Here is a 22747-nt window from a genome sequence, read left to right as displayed (position 1 = left end):
GGCTCATAATTTTATACACCTGAATTAGGTCTCCCCTCAGCCTCCTCTGTTCCAAAGAAAACAACCCCAGTCTGTCCAATCTTTCCTTATAGCTAAAATTCTCCAGTCCAGGCAACATCCTCGTAAATCTTCTCTCTAACCTCTCTTGTACAATCACATCTTTCCTGCAATGTGGTGACCAGAACTGCTGCAGTACTCTAACTGTGGTCTAACTAGTGTTTTATACAGTTCAAGCATAACCTCCCTGCTCTTGTATTCCATGCCTCGGCTAATAAAGGCAAGTATTCCGTATGCCTTCTTAACCACGTTATCCATCTGTCCTGCTACCTTCAGGGATCGGTGGACATGCAGTCCAAGGTCCCTCTGTTCCTCTACACTTCTCAATGTATTACTATTTATTATGTATTCCCTTGCCTTGTTAGCCCTCCACAAATGCATTATCTCACACTTCTCCGGATTGAATTCCATTTGTCACTGTTCTGCCCACCTGACCAGTCCATTGATATCTTCCTGCAGTCTGCAGCTTTCTTCTTCATTATCAACCACACAGCCAATTTTTGTATCATCTGCAAACTTCTTAATCATACCCCCTATATTTAAGTTTAGATCATTGATGTATATCACAAAAAGCAAGGGATCTAGTACTGAGCCATGCAGAACCCCACTGGAAATATCCTTCCAGTCGCAAAAGCACTCATCAACCATTACCCTTTTCTTCCTGCCTCTGAACCAATTTTGGATCCAACTTGCCACTTTGCCTTGGATCCCATGGGCTTTTACTTTCGTGACCAGTCTGCCATGTGGAACCTTATCAAAAGCCTTGCTAAAATCCATATACACTACATCCAACACACTACCCTCATCGACCTTTCTTGTTACCTGCTCCAAAAATTCTATCAAATTTGTCAGATACTACCTTCCCTGAACAAATCCATGACTGTCCCTGATTAAACTGTGTCTTTCTAAATAAAGATTTATCCTGTCTCCCAGAATTTTTACCAATAATTTTCCCACCACCGAGGTTAGGCTGACTGGCCTGTAATTATTCAGTCTGTCCCTTTCTCCCTTCTTAAACAAAGGTACAATATTAGCAGTCCTCCAGTCCTCTGGCACCACACTTGTAGCCAGAGAGGACTGGAAAATGATGACGAGAGCCCCTGCTATTTCCTCTCTTGCTTCTATTAACAGCGTGGGATATATTTCATCTGGGCCTGGGGATTTATCCACTTTAAAGATGCTAAACCCTTAATACTTCATCTCTCTCTTTGTTTATTTCATCTAATATTTCACACTCTTCCTCCCTGATTGCAATGTCTGCATCGCCCCTCTATTTTGTGGAAACAGCTGCAAAGTATTCATTAAGAATCTTCCGCCTCCACACGGAGGTTGCCTTTATGGTCTCTAATAGGCCCCATTCTATCTTCAGTTATCCTCTTGCTCTTAATGTATGTATATGCCCTTGTGCCCTTGAAGAAAAAGGGTGGGACCAACAAATCCAGACCCATTGGATTTTGAGGGACATACAGGGTAGGATAAAGAAAAAAAGGGAGGCTTATGACAGATACTGAGGGCTAAATACTGCAGAATCTCTAGAGGAGTATAGAAAGTCCAGGGATGAAATCAAAAAGGAATATTAGGAAAGCAAAGAGAGAGCATGCCAAATTCTTGCAAGTAAAATCAATGACAACCCAAAGATGTTTTGTAAATATATTAAGAGCAAGAGGATAAATAAAGAAATGGTAGGGCCTATTAGAGACCATGAGTGTAATGTGCATGGAAGTGGAAAATGTGGGCATGGTTCTTAATGAATACTTTGTGTCTATTTTCACAAAAGAGAGGGGCGATGCAGACACTACTATCGAGGAGGAGGTGTGTGAAACATTAGATAAAATAAACATGGTGAGAGTGGAGGTATTAAGGGGTTTAGCAGCTTTGAAAGTGGATAATTCCCCAGGCCCGGATGAAATGTATCCCAGGCTGTTAAGCGAAACAAAAGAGGAAACAGCAGAGGCTTTGACCATCATCTTCCAATCCTCTCTGGCTTCAGGTGTGGTGCCAGAGGACTGGAAGACTGTTAATGTGGTACCTTTGTTTAAGAAGGGAGAAAGGAACAGACCAAGTAATTACAGGCCAATCAGCCTAACCTCAGTTGTGGGAAAATTATTGGAAAAATCCTGAAGGACAGGATAAATCTTCACTTAGAAAGACACCGATTAATTAAGGATAGTCAGCACGGATTTGTTAAGGGAAGGTCGTGTCTGACTAACTTGATTGAATTTTCAAGGAAGTAATCAGGAGGGTCAATAAGGGCAAAGCATATAATGTAGTGTATATCGATCTTAGCAAAGCTTTTGATAAGGTCCCACATGACAGACTTGTCACAAAAGTAAAAGCCCATGGGATCCAGGGCAAAGTGACAAGTTGGATCCAAAATTTGCTCAGAGTCAGAAAGCAAAGGGTAATGGTTGATGGGTGTTTTTGTGACTGGAAGGATGTGTCCAGTGGGGTTCCGCAGGACTCAGTACTGGGTCCTTTGCTTTTTGTGATATACATCAATGATCTAGACTTGATTAAGAAGTTTGCAGATGTCACTAAGATTGGCCGTGTAGTTGATAATGAAGAAGAAAGCTGCATTCTGTAGGAAGATATCAATGTACTGGTCAGGTGGACAGAACAGTGGCAAATGCAATTCAATCCAGAGAAGTGTGAGGTAATGCATTTGGGGAGGGCTAACAAGGAAAGGGAATACACATTAAATGGTAGGATACTGAGATGTGTAGAGGAACAAAGGGACCTTGGAGTGCATATCCACAGATCCCCGAAAGTAGCAGACCAGGTAGATAAGGTGGTTAAGAAGGCATACGGAATGCTTGCCTTTATTAACCGAGGCTTAGAATACAAGAGCAGGGGGGTTATGCTCGAACTGTATAAAACTGGTTAGGCCACAGCTGGAGTACTGCATGCAGTTCTGGTCACCGCATTGCAAGAAGGACGTGATTGGACGTGATTCCAGTGGAGAGGGTACAGAGTAGATTTACGAGGATGTTGCCGGGAGTGGAGAATCTTAGCTATGAGGAAAGATTGGATAGGCTGGATTTGTTTTCCTTGGACCACAGGAGGCTGAGAGGAGACTTCATTGAGCTGTATAAAATTATGAGGGGCCTAGATATAGTGGATAGAAAGGGCCTATTTCCCTTAGCGGAGGGGTCAACAACCAGGGGGCATAAATTTAAAGTAATTGGTAGAAGGTTTAGAGGGATTTGAGGGGAAATTGCTTCACCCAGAGTGTGTTGGGGGTCTGGAACTCACTGCCTGAAAGGGTGGTAGAGGCAGAAACCCTCACCACATTTAAAAGTGCTTGGATGTGCACCTGAAGTGCCGTAACCTCAGAGTTACGGACCAAGAGCTGGAGAGTGGGATTAGGCTGGATAGTCTCTTGTTGGCCGGCATAGACACGATGGGCCGAAATGGCCTCCTTCCGTGCTATAAACTTCTATGATTCTATAAAACATCTTTGGGTTTTCCTTGATGTTACTTGCCAATATTTTTTCATGCCCTCTCTTTGCTTTCCTAATTTCCTTTTTAATTTCACCCCTGCACTTTCTATACTCCTCTTTCTGCAGTATTGAGCCCTCGATATCTGTCGTTAGCTTCCCTTTTCTTCTTTATCCTACCTTGTATGCCCCTAAACATCTAGAGGACTCTAGATTTATTAGTCCCACCCTTTTTTTTTAAGAGAACGTACTTGCTCTGACCCCTCACTATCTCCTCCTTGAATGCCTCCCACTGCTCTGACACTGATTTACCATCAAGTAGCTGTTTCCATTCCACTTTGGCTATATCACATCTCAGCTTAACAAAATTGGCTTTTCCCCCAATTGAGAACTTTTATTCCTGGTCTATCTTTGTGCTTTTCTATAGCTACCCTAAATCTAACTGAATTATGATCACTACCACCAAAATGCTCTTCCATTGATACCCCTTCCACCTGCCCAGCTTCTTTCTTAAAACTAAGTCCAGAACTGCCCCCTCCCTTGTTGGGCTTGTTACGTACTGGCTAAAGAAGTTCTCCTGAGTGCGTTTTAAGAATTCTGCTCCCTCTGCGCCTTTCACACTAATTCTATCCCAGTTAATGTTAGGATGGTTGAAATCCCCTACTATTACTGCCCTATTATTTTTGCACTTCTCAGAAATATTTCTACATATTTGCTCTTCCATCTACCTCTGACTGTTTGGGGGTCTATAGTACACTCCCAGCAGTGTGATTGCCCCTTTTTTGTTCTTCAGTTCAACCTATATGGCCTCATTTGATAATCCTTCTAACATATCATCTCTCCTCACAGTTTTAATTGTTTCTTTAATCAATACTGCGATTTCCCCCACCCACTCTTTTTTTACCCACCTCTTTATCCTGCCTGAAAACCCTGTAACCAGGAATGTTGAGCTGCCATTCCTGCCCTTCTTTTAGCCATGTCTCAGTAATGGCTATAATATCATAATCCCACATATCTCAGCTCATCTGTCTTGTTCCCTAGAGTCCTTGCATTGCAGAATATACCATTTAGCATTGCCAAACGCTCTTGTTGTCTATTTTCTAGCCTTTGTTTCCTCTGCCTTCCAAACTTGCTGAATAATGTTCTGTTTCCATTTCCAGTTTTGCTTCTCTCCCTTCTGAATCGACTCTCAGGTTCCCATCCCCCTACCAAGCTAGTTTAAACCCTCCCCAACAGCACTAGCAAGCCTCCCTGCACTGCAAGGATATTGGTCCCAGTCTTGTGTATGTCAATATGGTTCCTTCCTCTGAATACCCCTGTGTGTGTCACATATGGTTCCATCCTCTGAATATCCCTGTGTGTGTCACATGTGGTTCCTTCCTCTGAATACCCCTGTGTGTGTCACATATGGTTCCTTCCTCTGAATTCCCCTGTGTGCGTCACATGTGGTTCCTTGCACTGAATACCCCCTTGTGTGCGTCCCATGCCCTCAGGCAGGTTTCAATGCTGGAGATGGTAAACGTTACTTCAATATTCCTGGATCACGCACAGACGACATCGTGGATGTCGAGATGATGACCAATGTTGGGTTTCCTGGACGCTGGGTATTCCGAATCCATGATGCACAAGTTGAGGTTGGCGGCTGCAATGACACAGGTAGGGCCGCGGCAATCAGACCCAGCATCACTGTACCTGTGAAGGCAGCAATGGGACAATAATCTCCAATCATGGCTCAGTGGGTAGCACTGTTACCTCTGAATCAGAAGGTTGTGGGTTGAAGTCCCACCCCTGTTACTTGAGCATAGAATCTAAGCTGACATTGCAGTGTGGTACAGAGGGCATGTTGCACTGTCGGAGCACTATTTCAAAGAAGAGCAGGGGAGTTCTCACCGGTGTCCTGGTCAATATTTACCCCACAACCAACATCAGTGAAAACAGATTATCTGGCCATTTATCTCATTGCAGTTTGTAAGAGCTTGATGTGCGCAAATTGGCCATAGCGTTTCCTACATTACAACACTTCAAAAGTACTTCGTTGGTTGTAAAGTGCTTTGGGACATCCTGAAGTGGTGAAAGATGCTATATAAATGCAAGTCTGTTTTTTACTGTTTTTCCCACTGTGCGCCCCAGTTTTCTCTCTTCCAGCCTCCTGAAAGTACTGACTCATGCTAGAGTACAGTTCCATGGGCGCTGACTGTCCTCACTTGCATGGCCATTCTTCGTGTGTGGATCTTGGGTGTCATCAGACTTAAAGACTTTGGAGGATATATGAGCTGAGCCTCACAGTGCTTTCACCTGAGTCTCACACGCAAGAGACGTCACTGGATAGTGAACCCTGGCTGATACTCTATCTCAACTCCCTTCCACATGGGATTTTGCAGGCTGTTAAAGTTCTGTTGAGCTCCTTGATGAAGACAGGAATGCTGATCCCACATACAAGTATTGTATCAGGAAGTTCTGCAATTCATTGGATGTTGCAGTTGGATAACTTCAAGATCTTGCGGCCTGGTTGCAAATCTTCATTATTTTCGAAGTATCTGCACTGTTAGGTTCTTAGGGCTAGAAATTGCATAGTGCCCCAGGTGGGGCGATAACTTTGGCAGGAGCACAAAAGTATTGCCGGGCGCTACACAATTGATTCTGATGAGAACCTCCCGTTTAGCGCTCCAAGAAGGTAGTGGGGCACTAAATCAAGCGCTACCACTTCCTTTAGAGCGCTAAAGGGAATAAGAATGTTCTGTGCGGTTTTACACGCTCCTTCCCTCTCTTAAAGAGAAGGATCAATGCTGCGGTCATTGAAGCCTAAGGCTGTGTATGGTCATCGATGGCACCTGCGATACGCGCCCCAAGCGCTCTGAGAGAGCACAGGGTGAGAAAAAAATCATAATACAGCATACTGGGGACATTATTAAATTTTGCCCTTCCTGACCACCACTGCCTTTGATTAGCGCTCCCCAAGCAGCCAGCCAAGGTGATAACACTATCTGTAGCTGCTGTTCTTGATGCCTGGAGGTGCTGCAGGGGGCAGAAGCCAATTTTACATCCGGGTCGCCAACGGGGTGCTAACGGGGCGCTGCGCACTGGATGACGTCACGATCTCCGGGACGCAAGAGATCAGGCGGTAAGTTTTAGTGCCAGTGCTAACCCGCCATGGAAGTTCACGGGCATCAGTGATTTCACCGTGTCTGGTTGGTAAGCCCTTAGCGCCCCGTTATCGCCCCCCGTCCGCCCCCTGGAGGTGGTAATGGGAGGCGCAAAGTGGGTCAATTTCTCCCCCTTACTGTTTTCATTTACTTCTGTGTGATTCTAATTCTTACAATAAATTCACTTGTAGTTTTAGCCTGAACAGACACAGTGTAATGAAATGACACAATTTTATGCTGGGTAACCTGTGCAACTACCAGCATCAAATATTTTGGTTAAAGAATAACCGTTAGTCCTGTGGCACTTGCCCCATTTACAGCATGCCTAAGTTTGTAAGTTATGGATCACTGGGAGCACGGGTCCACTTATGGAATTTGAATAAGGAGAGTTAGGAGAGAGCCAGAATTATAACATGAGTTTATCAGAGGAATGATCCGAGTTGTTAAAAATGGCCGCTGTCATTTCACCTCAAACCTTTGCTTTCCACAGCCTCGGTGTGCTTGAACTTGCGGCCATGTCTGAATGATGGAAGGTGCATTGATGATTGCATCACTGGAAACCCGTCTTATACGTGTTCATGTCGGGCAGGATTCACAGGCCGGAGGTGTCAGATAGGTAATATATTTTGTTGGAGTGAATAGGATTCCCTCTTTAGGAAGGGACTTGGGACAGGGCATGTGGGAGTGTGGGCCAAGAAGCGTGATGCGGGGCAGAGAAAATGGAATGTATGTCGTGGGGGATAAAGAGGAGACCATGAATGGAACGTTAAGATAATGAGGTGAGGCGGGAGAATGGGACAAGATGGGGTGGCCGGTGGACGGAGATGGGGCTGGGATGTATGGGGGTCAGATGATGGGGCAGGTGATGTAGCAAAATAGGGGCAGGTGAGAGAATGAGATGGGGGCAGGTGAGCGAACGGGATGGGGGTAGGCGAGAGAATGAGATGGGGGCAGATGAAAGAATGAGATGGGGGCAGGTGAGAGAACGGGATGGGGGCAGGTGAGGGAATGAGATAGGGGTAGGTGAGGGAATGAGATCGGGCCAGGTGAGAGAACGGGATGAGGCCAGGTGAGGGAATGAGATGGGGGCAGGTGAGGGAATGAGTTGGGGCCAGGTGAGGGAATGAGATGGGGGCAGGTGAGGGAATGAAATGGGGACAGGTGAGAGAATGAGATGGGGACAGGTGAGGGAATGAGATGGGGGCAGGTGAGGGAATGAGATGGGGCCAGGTGAGAGAGTGAGATGGGGGTAGATGAGGGAATGAGATGGGGGCAGGTTAGGCACTGAGTTTAGCATCTTTTTATGGAGGGAAGCTGTGCTGATTGTGGTTCCTGGGAAGCTACCTGACCTGCAGCAAACCCTGGGCTAGCACTCCCCTTGACAGCAGTATTGATGCTCCGAGCCAGCGGCCACTTACTGAGAAGCACCTATCGGATGCAGGTGAATGGGCAGCTCAGCCGTCAGAGGTTCTCTAACCTCTCGTCTTGTTTTCCAGATGTTGACGAGTGCACCTCGTACCCTTGTCGCAACGGAGGAACATGCATTGAAGGGCAAAATGTCTTCACCTGCCAGTGCCCTGCTGGGTTTACAGGAGTGCTCTGCGAAACAGGTTCGGACTGGCTTTACCTTCCTGCAGTCTGCCGAAGCCCGGCTGCGCTGTGCCTGGTGTCGGAGTAAAGGTCGCACACGGCCCTGTTTAAAAGTGCGGGGGTTCTGCGGCACGGTTACAGTGAGACCTATATGCTGAGCTCACACTTAAAGAGGCCATCATCCCATTGAGTATCAGTTGATTAACATCCCAAGGTGTAAGAGTGATTGGGGCACCCCTTGCAGCAATAGTGTCTCTCTTTCGTTGGCACCCACTTTGAAAGGATAGATTTTGCTGTTTTAATGGCTACAAAGGAGCTGGTGGTCCTAAGAGGTGCGAGATTCCAGAGTCAGGCCCTCGACACTGGCACTGGGAGAGTGCCTACTTTTCAGCCGGTGCCAGGCGTGCATGCAGCAAATATCCAAAAACCATTAAATTATTGAGCTGTGTCCAGGGATTGCCTTGTCCCAGCTGAAAGGGGTGGGAAGGATAGCCCTTGGTGTCGAGCCTCAGGTGTCACAGCACCACGTAGTGATAGGATGTGAGGCAATGTCCTCAATCCCCGACATGGTAAAATGTTCATCACTCCACCCTCCAATCACTCCATCTCAACAAAGCTGCAGGAAGCAAACCAGACTTACCTCTCTCGACCACTCCACTGCCTCTATTTTGTCAGACTGCTTGTCCAATATCCCAAATTTGATGAGCTGCACTTTTCTCCAACTAAATATTGGAAAGGCCAAAGCCATCTTCTTTGTCCCCTCCACAAACCCAGTACCCTTGCCAATGACTCCATCCCACTCCCAAGCCTCTGTCTCAGGCTGAACTAGACTGTTCGCAACCTCAGCAACCTGTTCAACCCTGGGCTTCCAATCCTATGGCCGGGAAATTCCGTAGCGCCCCATTTGGAGCGTTAATATCTGCGAGGCAGGAGTTACCGGCCTCTGAGAGGAAGTGGAGCACAATAAAACGCGCTCCACTTTGTCTTTGGAGCATCAAGGGGGCGGAAGCAGAGCGAGCAGGGCGCAGCGATTGGCACTGGGCTGGTTAGCACTGCCGGGTAGAAGGAGCCCTCCCCTTCATTAAAGGGGAGGGCCAAGCTGCAGCATCTGAGGGGCCCTACCTGGACCACCGGTAAGCGGGGTGCCGTGCCATCAGCCTGGCACTCGAGCGGTGTGCCGGGCTGCCAGATCACGGCACAGACCCCGCATTCAAGGAAACAATGGGACACGACAGGTTGTCGGGCAATTTTTTATTTAGACGCACGTCACCTCCCCTTTAACTATCACCCCGCTAGCGGCCGGTCGGCATGTACGCGTTCCCTGAAGCTATCGCTGTCAGTGCAGCTTCGGGGGCAATACTAAATTTTTGCTCCTGGGCGAAAACGGGTCGCTGTGCGCGGTGATGTCATCGCCAGTGCAGCGGAGCCGGGCGCTACTGGTTACCGCCACCGCTAAACTCACGCGGAATTTAACGGGAGTCATTAGGGGCGAAAAGCCGGGGGCACTAAAGGCAGGTGCAAACTACCCCAATTTCTCTCCCAATATCTTCTACATCACAAAGATCGCCTGCATCCGCCTCTGTACCATCGCCTGCTTCCAACCCCATCAGCCCATCTGTGACTGAAACCCTCATCCATGCATTTGTCACCTCCAAGACTCAACTATTCCAATGGTCCCCTGGCCTCATCTTCTGTAAAACACAGCTCTGCTGACCGTATCATATCCTGCACCAATCACGCTCACCCATCACCCTTGTGTTCACTGTCCTACATTGGCTCGCAGTCCCCCTGCGCATCAAACTCAAAATTCTCATCCTCGTGTTTAAATCCTTTCATGGCTTCGCCCCTCCCTATCTCTGTAACCTCCTCCAACCATTGCTCCCCCCCCACCCCGCACTCTCTGATGCTCGACTCAGACTACTTGTGCGTCTCTCCCCCCTTCACGCCATCATTGATGGTCGTGCCTTCAGCCGTCTTGGCCCCTCACTCTGGAGCTGCCTCTCCTCCTCCCTCTCCTTTAAAACCTACCTTCAAACCTACCTCTTTGAACAAGATTTTGGTCATCCATCATTTATATCTCTTTCTTTGGCTCGGTGTCAATCTGTCGATAGTGCCTTTGGGAAGGGCCTTGGGACATTTTTCCATGTTAAAGGCGCTATATAAATGCAAGTTGCTAGTGGTGGTCACAACAATGCTGAAGCTTGTTTTTCTGCCCTCCAGCTCACCGGAGGCTGTGGAAGAAAGGGAAACCGAGAGAAAGTAGAGGACATGTTCAAGTTGTTGCTTATTCTCTTGTGAATTTTCTCCAGTCTTTCTCGTGTCCTTCCCCTCCGCCATCACGTTTATGCATAATGCTTTAATGAACGTGCTGCGAGGTTGTTTATAAAGGTTGCCAACGGAGATGTTGCCTCCAATGTCCTCCTTCCCTCTGCCACAAATGCTGGTGACAGGGCTGTGACTTGGAACTCGGCCTCTGGATGGTTGTGGAGTGGACTTACAGCACTAGGCATCCCATTTGCCACAAATAAATTCATTGTTTTATTTTAATTGTGCAGTAGAAAAACAAAAGTTTGAGCCCCCCAGAGGGAATAGTGTTCAAAGGCCTCGTGTCCATAAGAACATAAGAAATAGGAGCAGCAATAGGACATTTGGCCCCTCGAGCCTGCTCCGCCATTCAATAAGATCATGGTCAATCTGATCCTGGTCTCAACTCCACTTCCCCGCCCGCTCCCCATAACCCTTGACTCCTTTATTGTTCAAAAATCTGTCTATCTCCACCTTAAATATATTCAATGACCCAGCCTCCACATCTCTCTGGGACAGAGAATTCCAAAGATTCACGACCCTCTGAGAGAAGAAATTCCTCCTCATCTCCGTTTAATTGGGAGACCCATCACTCTGAAACTATGTCCCCTAGTTCTAGATTCCCCCACGCAGGGAAACATCCTCTCTGCATCTACCCTGTCAAGCCCCCTCAGAATGTTTCAATAAGATCACCTCTCATTCTTCTAAACTCCAATGAGTCTAGGCCCAACCTGCTCAACTTTTCTTCATAAGACAACCCCTTCATTTCAGGAATCAACCTAGTGAACCTTCTCAGAACTGCCTCCAATGCAAGTATATCCCTCCTGAAATAAGGAGACCAAAACTGTCCATCTCACATTTTTGTTTTCACCTGTTTCCTCTCTTGTTCAGATATTGATGACTGTGCGTCGAGTGATTGTCAGAATGGAGGCACTTGTATCGATGGGATTAACGTGTACAGTTGTCAGTGCAAACTTGGATTTATTGGGATGCACTGCGAGATTGGTGAGTAACAGTGAGCATGGTGGTCACAGAGTAACAGTGAGTGTGGGGGGTCACAGAGTAACAGTGAGAATGGGGGTCACAGAGTAACAGTGAGCATGGGGGTCACAGAGTAACAGTGAGAATGGGGGTCACAGAGTAACAGTGAGTGTGGGGGTCACAGAGTAACAGTGAGAATGGAGGTCACAGAGTAACAGTGAGCATGGGGAGTCACAGAGTAACAGTGAGCATGGGGATCACAGAGTAACAGTGAGAATGGGGGGTCAGAGAGTAACAGTGTGTGGGGTCACAGAGTAACAGTGAGAAGGTGGTCACAGATTAACAGTGAGAATGGGGGTCAGAGAGCAACAGTGAGCGTGGGGGTCACAGAGTAACAGTGAGAATAGGGGTCACAGAGTAACAGTGAACATGGGGGGTCACAGAATAAAAGTGAGCATGAGGTCACAGAGTAACAGAGAATGTGGGTCACAGAGTAACAGTGAGCGTGGAGGTCACAGAGTAACAGAGAGTTTGGGTCACAGAGTACCAATGAGCGGGGGATCACAGAGTAACAGTAAGAATGGGGGTCAAAGAGTAACAGTGAGTCGTGGGGTCACAGAGTAACAATAAGCATGGGGGTCACAGAGTAACAGTTAGTCATGGGGTCACAGAGTAACAGTGAGCGTGGGGGTCACAGAGTAACAATGAGTCATGGTGTCACAGAGTAACAGTGAGAATGGGGGTCACAGAGTAACAATGAGCATGGGGGGTCACAGAATAACAGTGAGAGTGGGGGTCACAGAGTTACAGTGAGCGTGGGGATCACAGAGTAACAGTGAGCGTGGAGGTCACAGAGTAACAATAAGCTTGGGTGAGTCACAGAGTACCAATGAGCGTGGGGGTCACAGAGTTACAGTGAGCGTGGGGATCACAGAATAACAGTGAGCATGGAGGTCAAAGAGTAACAATAAGCATGGGGGAGTCAGAGTTACAGTTAGCGTGGTGGTCACAGAGTAACAGTGATCAGAGTATTACAAAGTAAACCTGAGCTGGGGGCACGGTCAGAGCTGGGGGTGCAGAGTGTTACAGAATAACGCTAAGCAGGGGCTAAGAATATTATAGATTAATGTTGTGGAAGTCAAACAGGGATCAGAATAACATTTAGATGGATCACAGTATCATCGAGTAATGCTCAGATGGATCCAATTGATAAGAGTAATGCTGAGTTTGATCACAGAGTAATATTGAGATGGGTCAGAGTGTGAAACAGCAACACTGAAATGGATCAGAGTGTTACAGTTAACACTGAGATGCGGAAGTGTATGACAGTAAAACTGAGGCTGTACGAGTGGCTTTATGTCAGTGAGAGGCTATTAATTTAACTGCTGTTGTGGCTTGCAATTACAGCTGACTCATTGTGTAAAACCGTAGAATGTCAAAACGGTGGTGTTTGTGACACCGACAATGGAACTGCAGTGTGTATCTGTCTGAAGGGCTACACTGGGGACAACTGTGAAAATGGTGAGCTCTCTCTTCGCCTCTGTCGGCCTCCTTTCTCCGTTGCCGTTTTTCTGTTACCGTTTTGGTTTCTCTTGCAGTCACTCTAGATTTAGAAAGAAACGAAGAGCTTACACATACCGTGCCTTTCACAATCTCAGGACATCCCAACACGCTATACTGCTGATAGAAACATAGAAAATAAGTGCAGGAGTAGGCCATTCGGCCCTTCTAGCCTGCATCGCCATTCAATGAGTTCATGGCTGAACATGCAACTTCAGTACCCCATTCCTGCTTTCTTGCCATACCCCTTGATCCCCTTAGTAGTAAGGACTACATCTAACTCCTTTTTGAATATATTTAGAGAATTGGCCTCAACAACTTTCTGTGGTAGAGAATTCCACAGGTTCACCACTATCTGGGTGAAGAAGTTTCTCCTCATCTCGGTCCTAAATGGCTTACCCCTTATCCTTAGACTGTGACCCCTGGTTCTGGACTTCCCCAACATTGTGAACATTCTTCCTGCATCTAACCTGTCTAAACCCATCAGAATTTTAAACGTTTCTATGAGTTCCCCTCTCATTCTTCTGAACTCCAGTGAATACAAGCCCAGTTGATTCAGTCTTTCTTGATAGGTCAGTCCCGCCATCCCGGGAATCAGTCTGATGAACCTTCGCTGCACTCCCTCAATAACAAGGATGTCCTTCCTCAGGTTAGGAGACCAAAACTGTACACAATACTCCAGGTGTGGCCTCACCAAGGCCCTGTACAACTGTAATAACACCTCCCTGTCCCTGTACTCAAATCCCCTCGCTATGAAGGCCAACATGCCATTTGCTTTCTTAACCGCCTGCTGTACCTGCATGCCAACCTTCAATGACTGATGTACCATGATACCCAGGTCTCGTTGCACCTCCCCTTTTCCTAATCTGTCACCATTCAGATAATAGTCTGTCTCTCTTTTTACCACCAAAGTGGACAACCTCACATTTATCCACATTATACTTCATCTGCCATGCATTTGCCCACTCACCTAACCTCTCCAAGTCGCTCTGCTGCCTCATAGCATCCTCCTCGCAGCTCACACTGCCACCTAACTTAGTGTCATCCGCAAATTTGGAGATACTACATTTAATCCCCTCGTCTAAATCATGAATATACAGTGTAAACAGCTGGGGCCCCAGCACAGAACCTTGCGGTACCCCACTAGTCACCGCCTGCCATTCTGAAAAGTACCCATTTACTCCTACTCTTTGCTTCCTGTCTGACAACCATTTCTCAATCCATGTCAGCACACTACCCCCAATCCCATGTGCTTTAACTTTTCACATTAATCTCTTGTGTGGAACCTTGTCGAAAGCCTTCTGAAAGTCCAAATATACCACATCAAATGGTTCTCCCTTGTCCACTCTACTGGAAACATCCTCAAAAAATTCCAGAAGATTTGTCAAGCATGATTTCCCTTTCACAAATCCATGCTGACTTGGACCTATCATGTCACCTCTTTCCAAATGCGCTGCTATGACATCCTTAATAATTGATTCCATCATCTTACCCACTACCGATGTCAGGCTGACCGGTCTATAATTCCCTGTTTTCTCTCTCCCTCCTTTTTTAAAAAGTGGGGTTACATTGGCCACCCTCCACTCGATAGGAACTGATCCAGAGTCAATGGAATGTTGGAAAATGACTGTCAATGCATCTGCTATTTCCAAGGCCACCTCCTTAAGTACTCTGGGATACAGTCCATCAGGCCCTGGAGATTTATCGGCCTTCAATCCCATCAATTTCCCCAACACAATTTCCCGACTAATAAGGATTTCCCTCAGTCCCTCCTCCTTACTAGACCCTCTGACCCTTCTTATATCCGGAATGTTGTTTGTGTCCTCCTTAGTGAATACCGAACCAAAGTACTTGTTCAATTGGTCCGCCATTTCTTTGTTCCCCATTATGACTTCCCCTGATTCTGACTGATGAAGTACTTTTGCCATGTAGCCACTGTTTAATGTGGGAAACGTAGCAGCCAATTTGCGCACAGCAAGCTCCCATAAACAGCAATGTGATAATGACAGATCACATTGTATGATTGATAAATGTTGGCCAGGTCATCGGGGAGAATTTCCCTGCTCTTCTTCAAATACCGTTGGGATTTTTTACGTTCAGCTGAGAGGGCAGATGTGGTCTTGCGTTAACCTCTCATCTGATAAATGGCAGTACTCCCTCGGTACTGCACAGGAGTCTCTGGAGTGGGACTTGACCCCATAACCTTCTGACTCAGAGGCGAGAATGCTACCACTGAGCCAGGGCTGGCACTTTACTGTTTGATCTCCCTCTCCTTTTCTTTCTGGCACTGTCTTTATCTCTCACTCATTGTATCTCTGTGTCTCATGCTCTACATTTCTACCTTTCACTTTTTTTTTGCTCTGTGTGCATTTGTGTGTCTCTGTGCTTCTTTGTCATAAGTGCCAGCTGTGGCTCAGTGGGTAGCACTCTCTCGCTTCTGAGTCATAAGGTTGTGGGTTCAAGCCCCACTCCAGAGACTTGAACACAAAAATCTAGGCTGATATTCCAGTGCAGTGCTGAGGGAGTGCTATGCTGTTGGAGGTGCCATCTTTCAGATGAGACATTAAATCAAGGCACTGTCTGCCCTCAAAGGTGGACATAAAATATCATATGGCACTATTTCAAAGAAGAGCAGGAGAGTTATTCCTGGTGCCCTGGTCAATATCTATCCCCCAATCAAAAATACAGATTATATGTTTTATTACATTGCTGTTTGTGGGCGCTTTCTGTGCACAAGTTAGCTGCCACGTTTCCCACATTACAACAGTGACTACACTTCAAAAGTCTTTCATTGGCTCTAAAGTGCTTTGAGACGTCCAGTGGTCATGAAAGGAGCTATATAAATCTATGTCTTTCTTCTTTCAAATTGGGAGTAATTCTCAACTTCACTGCCCGGGCGATAACCTGGAGGAACAGATCTCCTACTCGTTGTGGAACCTGCCACACTTTCCTTCCATTGAAATCAACAGGATGTAAATCAGTCAGTTCTATTTTCTGCCAAATCAAGGTCTGAATTTAACCTTGGGAGAGAACTGAGAGTATAGTGTAAATGGGACTTTACTCTGTATCTAACCCATGCTGTACCTGCCCTGCGAGTGTTTGATGGGACAGTGTAGAGGGAGCTTTACTCTGCATCTAACCTGTGCTGTACCTGCTCTAGGAGTGTTTGATGGGGCAGTGTAGAGGGAGCTTTACTCTGTATCTAACCTGTGTTGTACCTACCCTGCGTGTGTTTGATGGGACAATGTAGAGGGAGCTTTACTCTGTATGTAACCCGTGCTGTACCTGCCCTGAGAGTGTTTGATGGGACAGTGTAGAAACATAGAAACATAGAAAATAGGTGCAGGAGTAGGCCACCTGGCTCTTCGAGCCTGCACCACCATTCAATAAGATCATGGCTGATCATTCCTTCAGTACCCCGTTCCTGCTTTCTCTCCATACACCTTGATCTCTTTAGCTGCAAGGGCCATATCTAACTCCCTCTTGAATACATTCAATGAACTGGCATCAACATCTCGCTGCGGTGGGGAATTCCACAGGTTAACAACTCTCTGAGTGAAGAAGTTCCTCCTCATCTCAGTCCTAAATGGCTCACCCCTTATCCTAAGACTATGTCCGCTGGTTCTGGACTTCCCCAACATCGGGAACATTCTTCCTGCAAGTAGAGGGAGCGTTACTCTGTATCTAAACCATGCTGTACCTGCCCTGAAAGTGTTTGATGGGACAGTGTAGAGGGAGCTTTACTCTGTATCTAACCCATGCTGTACCTGCCCTGGTAGTGTTTGATGGGACAGTGTAGAGGGAGCTTTACTCTGCATTTAACCCGTGCTGTACCTGCCCTGGGATGATTGAGGGGGCAGTTTAGAGGTAGCTTTACTTTGTATCTAACCCGTGCTGTACTTGACCTGGGAGTGTTTGATGGGATAGTGCAGACGGAGCTTTATTCTGTATCTAACCCATGCTGTACCTGACCTGAAAGTGTTTGATGGGACAGTGTAGATGGAGCTTTACTCTGTATCTAACCCCGTGCTGTACCTGCCCTGGGAGTGTGTGATGGGACAGTGTAGAAACATAGAAACATAGAAAATAGGTGCAGGAGTAGGCCATTCGGCCCTTCGAGCCTGCACCACCATTCAATAAGATCATGGCTGATCATTCACCTCAGTACTCCTTTCCGGCTTTCTCTCCATACCCCTTGATCCCTTTAGCTGTAAGGGCCATATCTAACTCCCTCTTGAACATATCCAATGAACTGGCATCAACAACTCTCTGCAGTAGGGAATTCCACAGGTTAACAACTCTCTGAGTGAAGAGGTTTCTCCTCATCTCAGTCCTAAATGGCTTATCCCTTATCCTTAGACAATGTCCCCTGGTTCTGGACTTCCCCCACATTGGGAACATTCTTCCTGCATCTAACCTGTCCATTCCCATCAAAATTTTATATGTTTCTATGAGATCCCCTCTCATCCTTCTAAACTCCAGTGAATACAGGCCCAGTCGAACCAGTCTCTCCTCATATATCAGTCCTGCCATCCTGGGAATCAGTCTGGTGAACCTTCGCTGCACTCCCTCAATAGCAAGAACGTCCTTCCTCAGGTTAGGAGACCAAAACTGAACACAATATTCCAGGTGAGGCCTCACTAAGGCCTTTTACAACTGCAGTAAGACCTCTGTGCTCCTATACTCAAATCCCCTAGCTATGAAGGCCAACATACCATTTGCCTTCTTCACTGCCTGCTGTACCTGCATGCCAAATTTCAATGACTGATGCACCATGACACCCAGGTCTTGTTGCACCTCCCCTTTTCCTAACCTGCCGCCATTCAGATAATATTCTGCCTTTGTGCTTTTTCCACCAAAGTGAATAATCTCACATTTATCCACATTATACTGCATCTGCCATGCGTTTGCCCACTGACCTAACCTGTCCAAGTCACCCTGCAGCCTCTTAGCGTCCTCCTCACAGCTCACACCGCCACCCAGCTCAGTGTCATCTGCAAACTTGGAGATGTTACACTCAATTCCTTCATCTAAATCATTAATGTATACTGTAAATAGCTGGGGTCCCAGCACTGAGCCCTGCGGCACCCCACTAGTCACTGCGTGCCATTCTGAAAAGGACCCATTTATACCGACTCTCTGCTTCCTATCTGCCAACCAGTTCTCTATCCACGTCAGTACATTACCCCCAATACCATGTGCTTTAATTTTGCAAACCAATCTCTTGTGTGGGGCCTTGTCAAAAGCCTTTTGACAGTCCAAATACACCTCATCCACTGGTTGTCCCTTGTCCACTCTACCAGTTACATCCTCAAAAAATTCTCGAAGATTTGTCAAGCCTGATTTCCCTTTCATAAATCCATGCTGACTTGGACCGATTTGCACTGCTTTCAAAATTTGTTTTGATGGAACTTTACTCTGTATCTAACCCTGTGCTGTACTGCCCTGGGATGATTGATGGGGAAGTACTGCTTTATGGAAGCCTACTCCTTCCTGGGACTGCCATCCCTCCCTCGTCCTTGGGACAAGAAGTTTCACTGACCGTGCGATAGACCAGTGAAACTCTAAAAGTTAATTCCAGTTATCCCGTGGGGCAGTCTGAACTTTCTCTTTCAACTAGACAGTTTAATATCATCTGGAAAGTGAATCCTGCTGGTGCACAGCACAGAGACGGTTGTGGCAAACATGTATTGTTGATGAGACTCGTAAAGTGGTTTTAGCGCACAGTGATCCCACTGTTGACATTTAGGTCGTTACGTTGCTGTTTCCTCTCCACTAGAAACTAACGAGTGTGACTCCAGCCCATGCCTGAATGGAGGAGAGTGTATCAACCTGGTCAATAATTACACATGTCTGTGCCCCCAGTCGTTCACAGGAGAATACTGTGAGACAGGTAAGAGAAAGCCTCATCTCCATTCAACATCGGTGAGCCGAGGCAGTGAGGTGTGTTAGGGTAGTCAACTGTGGAAGGATGTCAAAGGCTGAGCCCAATCCAATATCTATAAGTACGTGGTCCTTTAGGGTGATCAGAAGCAGACTACGCTGCAGCCAAGTGCAGTCCCCAATCACTGCCTCTTTTAAGATGGTTTTATTTCCACAGTTTAGTGATTGGATAGTCGGTAGAATAGATTGTGCCGTCATAGAAACATAGAAAATAGGTGCAGGAGTAGGCCATTCGGCCCTTCGAGCCTGCACCGCCATTCAATGAGTTCATGGCTGAACATGCAACTTCAGTACCCCATTCCCGCTTTCTCGTCATACCCCTTGGGTGTCACCAGCCCATTCTTGGGTGCTGGGTAGTAAGTGGCCTTCGAAGTTGTTTGATGATGAATGTGAGGATGAATTGATGGGGACCAATGGAGGATTGTCGAAAGGGTTTGTCGTTGCTTGAATGCAGGAATGCTTTGGGGGTGGGTGAGGGAGCAGGATGATCGATGTTTGCATTTCCTTGTGACATGTTGATTCTCGACACTTTCTTGAATGGAAATGGAGGACCATCATAACTTGTCTGATTGTGAAAGTACAAGTGAATTCAATAATGATTACCATAAAGGAAGTTCTAACTAATGCAATACAGGTGCAGCGTCGAAAATCCGGAGTTTCGGAATACGGAATGTTCCGGAATCCGGACTCCGGACCGATCAGTGGCAGGGTCGTCCGTAATCCGTAAAATGTTCCGGAATCTGGACCCGCCGACCATGCCGACCTCAGGGTACCGCCACTGCCCGACCTTGGGTCTCGCCTCACCACCGCTCGCCTCGCCCGCCACCGCTGCCCTTACCTCGGGGCCTCCTCACTGGCCCGCCCAAACACCTCCTCTGCAATGGGGCCCTGCCCGAACAGCTTCTTGGCGGGACCCCCCCACCCTTCTGACATTCCGAAATCCGGAAATACCCGAAACTGGGCTTGGGTGTTTCCGGATTCGTGATGTCAGAAAGACGATTGAATGTCCGGAAAAGCCCGGAATCCGGAACGGCCTCAGTCCCGAGGGTTCTGGATTCTCAACGCTGCATCTGTATAGAGAATAACAGCCCCCTGTGTATATTATGGAGAATAACAGCCTCTATGTATATTATAGAGAATAACAGCCTCTATGTATATTCTAGAGAATAACAGCCACTATGTATATTATAAAGAATAACAGCCTTGTGTATATTATGGAGAATAACAGCCTCTATGTATATTATAGAGAATAACAGCCCATGTGTATATTCTGGAGAATAACAGCCCCTGTGTATATTATAAAGAATAACAGCCTTGTGTATATTATAGAGAATAACAGCCCCTGTGTATATTATGGAGAATAACAGCCCCTGTGTATATTATGGAGAATAACAGCCACTATGTACATTATAAAGAATAACAGCCTTGTGTATATTATAGAGAATAACAGCCCATGTGTATATTATGGAGAATAACAGCCCCTGTGTATAATATGGAGAATAACTGCCACTATGTATATTATAAAGAATAACAGCCCGGTGTATATTATAGAGAATAGCAGTTTGTGTACACATTGCCAACAGTAGCAGCTCCTGTGTGTATGATGCAAAATTGCAGCCCCTATGAGTGTGACAGATGTAGAATGTGTTACTGTGCCTTTAAGGCTGTCCCTTCTGTTGTGGTACCAATGAAGTTGGTTTATGGCCTGATTCTCGGGCCTGGTTTCGCAGTCTCTTTCCATGTCTACTTATCAAAACCACGTGGAATAATAGAGTCGGATTTGGTTCTAATTGGAGGATCCTGTTCCGTGACGTTGTTTCATGCTCTCTCCAAAGGTGGCCCCACAATCCCGAGCGCCTGTCAGCCAGGTCCATGTCAGAATGGGGGAAAGTGCAAGGAGACTGACGATGGTTACCTCTGTGACTGTCCTGAAGGATTTACAGGCCGTGACTGTGAGAATGGTGCGTGAACCTTTGCTATACACACATGTGGTGTGAGCAGTCTGGGGTGGGCTTCAATGGGATTGTATGTCTAGCTGTTTATACTGTTCATGGTGTACATCTTGAAATTTCAGCTGTTCCCAATGGATTCACATTGAGTATCCCCTTATTCCCAATGTTACTGCAATTCCCGGTGTGCATCTGCTGTTCCTGGTGTGAGTCTCTGCCTTCCTTTGTTCCCATTTGTTCTCAATGTGCTTTGCTCCATATCCCTCTGCTCCCATATTGTTTCTCATTTCCCTTTCTGTTCCTGCTCGGCATCCCTCTCTTCCAGTGTGTATACCACTTGCCCCACTGTGCATCCCTCTGTCCATGCTGCATATCCACTTTTCATATGAATTAGGAGCAGAAGCAGGCCATTCGGCCCCTCGAGCCTGCTCCACCATTCAATGAGATCACGGCTGATCTTCGCCCTCATCTTCACGTTCCCGCAATGTTCCCATATCCCTTGATTCCCTTAATATTCAAAAATCTATCGCTCTCTGTCTTGAATATACTCAGTGACTGAATCTCCACAGCCCTCCGGGGTAGAGAATTCCAAAGATTCTTTCAAATAAATTTCTCCTTATCTCAGTCCTAAATGGCCGACCCCTTATCTTGAGACTATTCCTCTTAGTTCTAGACTCCACAACCAGGGGAAACTTCCTCCCTGCATCTACCGTGTCAAGCCCCTTACTAATTTCACATGTTTCAATGAGATCACCTCTCATTCTTCTAAACCCGAGAGAATATAGGCCAAGTCTACTCAATCTCTCTTCATAGGATAATCCCCCCATCCCAGGAATCAGTCTGTTGAACCTTCGTTGCACTCCCTCTATGGCAAGTATATCATTCCTTAGGTAAGGAGACCAAAACTGTGCACAGTAGACCAAAACTGTTTCCTGTGAATATACCACTCCTTTGTGTATTCCATGTGTGTATCTCTATATTTCTGATGTGTATCCCTCTTTCCTGCTGAATATCCCATTCCTTCCATTGGTCTTTGTCCATATCACTCTGTCCCCTGTGTAGATCCCTTTGTTTCAAGCTCAAATCCTCAGTTCCCAGTGCATTTCCCACTCATCCCTCTGTTCTCAGTGCTTATTGCACTTTTGTTCCCATTGTATCCCTGTTCCTTTTCCCTATCCCACTCCTCCCGCTCCTGGTCTGTATCCTTCAGTTCATGTGTGTATCCCTCAGTTCAAGTGCCGATCCCAATTCCCCTCTATTCCGGATGTGCCTTCCACACCTCCCTCTCTTCCCAAATATTAATATTGTTCCCGATGTGTGTCTTTTTTCTGTTCCCAGTGTGCATTCCTCTAATCCCGGTTCCTATCCTTTTGTCCCCAGCACATACCCCTGTATTCCTGATACACATCCCTCTATTCCAGTACATAGCCCATTCCTCTTTCTCTTCCCAATGCACACACCTCTGGTTTAGGTCCATGTCCACTATTGCTAGTGTGAATCCATTCCTCCTTCTGTTTCCGGTGCATATCCCTTTGTTCCCATTGCATAACTACCTCTGTTCCAAGTGTTTATCCCGATATTTTTGATGTGCGTCCCACTACTTTTCTCTTCCCAGTGTGTATTCCCCTCCTTCCTCTGTTCCCTACATATCCCACTCCTGTATATCCCACTCCTGTATATCCCACTCCACACTCCATTCCCTATATATCCCACTCCGCACTCCATTCCCTATATATCCCATTCCATACTCCATTCCCTATATATCCCACTGCACACTCCATTC

General features: G+C 46.6%; 1 protein-coding gene across 1 annotated transcript in view; it reads left to right on the top strand.

The window, feature by feature from the left end:
• The window catches only part of sned1 (sushi, nidogen and EGF-like domains 1), a 166093-nt gene that overhangs the window by 86781 nt on the left and 56565 nt on the right, over nucleotides 1-22747 (top strand). Inside the window, exons 4-10 of the mRNA XM_070883295.1 lie at nucleotides 4988-5150; nucleotides 7128-7253; nucleotides 8134-8247; nucleotides 11423-11536; nucleotides 12920-13033; nucleotides 18852-18965; nucleotides 20851-20976. Coding sequence (XP_070739396.1) covers nucleotides 4988-5150; nucleotides 7128-7253; nucleotides 8134-8247; nucleotides 11423-11536; nucleotides 12920-13033; nucleotides 18852-18965; nucleotides 20851-20976 — 871 coding nt within the window. The remainder of the gene's footprint in view (nucleotides 1-4987; nucleotides 5151-7127; nucleotides 7254-8133; nucleotides 8248-11422; nucleotides 11537-12919; nucleotides 13034-18851; nucleotides 18966-20850; nucleotides 20977-22747) is intronic.

This window comes from Pristiophorus japonicus, chromosome 6 (assembly GCF_044704955.1).
Source record: "Pristiophorus japonicus isolate sPriJap1 chromosome 6, sPriJap1.hap1, whole genome shotgun sequence".
Taxonomy (NCBI): Eukaryota; Metazoa; Chordata; class Chondrichthyes; family Pristiophoridae; genus Pristiophorus; species Pristiophorus japonicus.
Note: the sequence above shows the minus strand (reverse complement) of the source record. Positions and strands in the feature narration are given on the sequence as shown.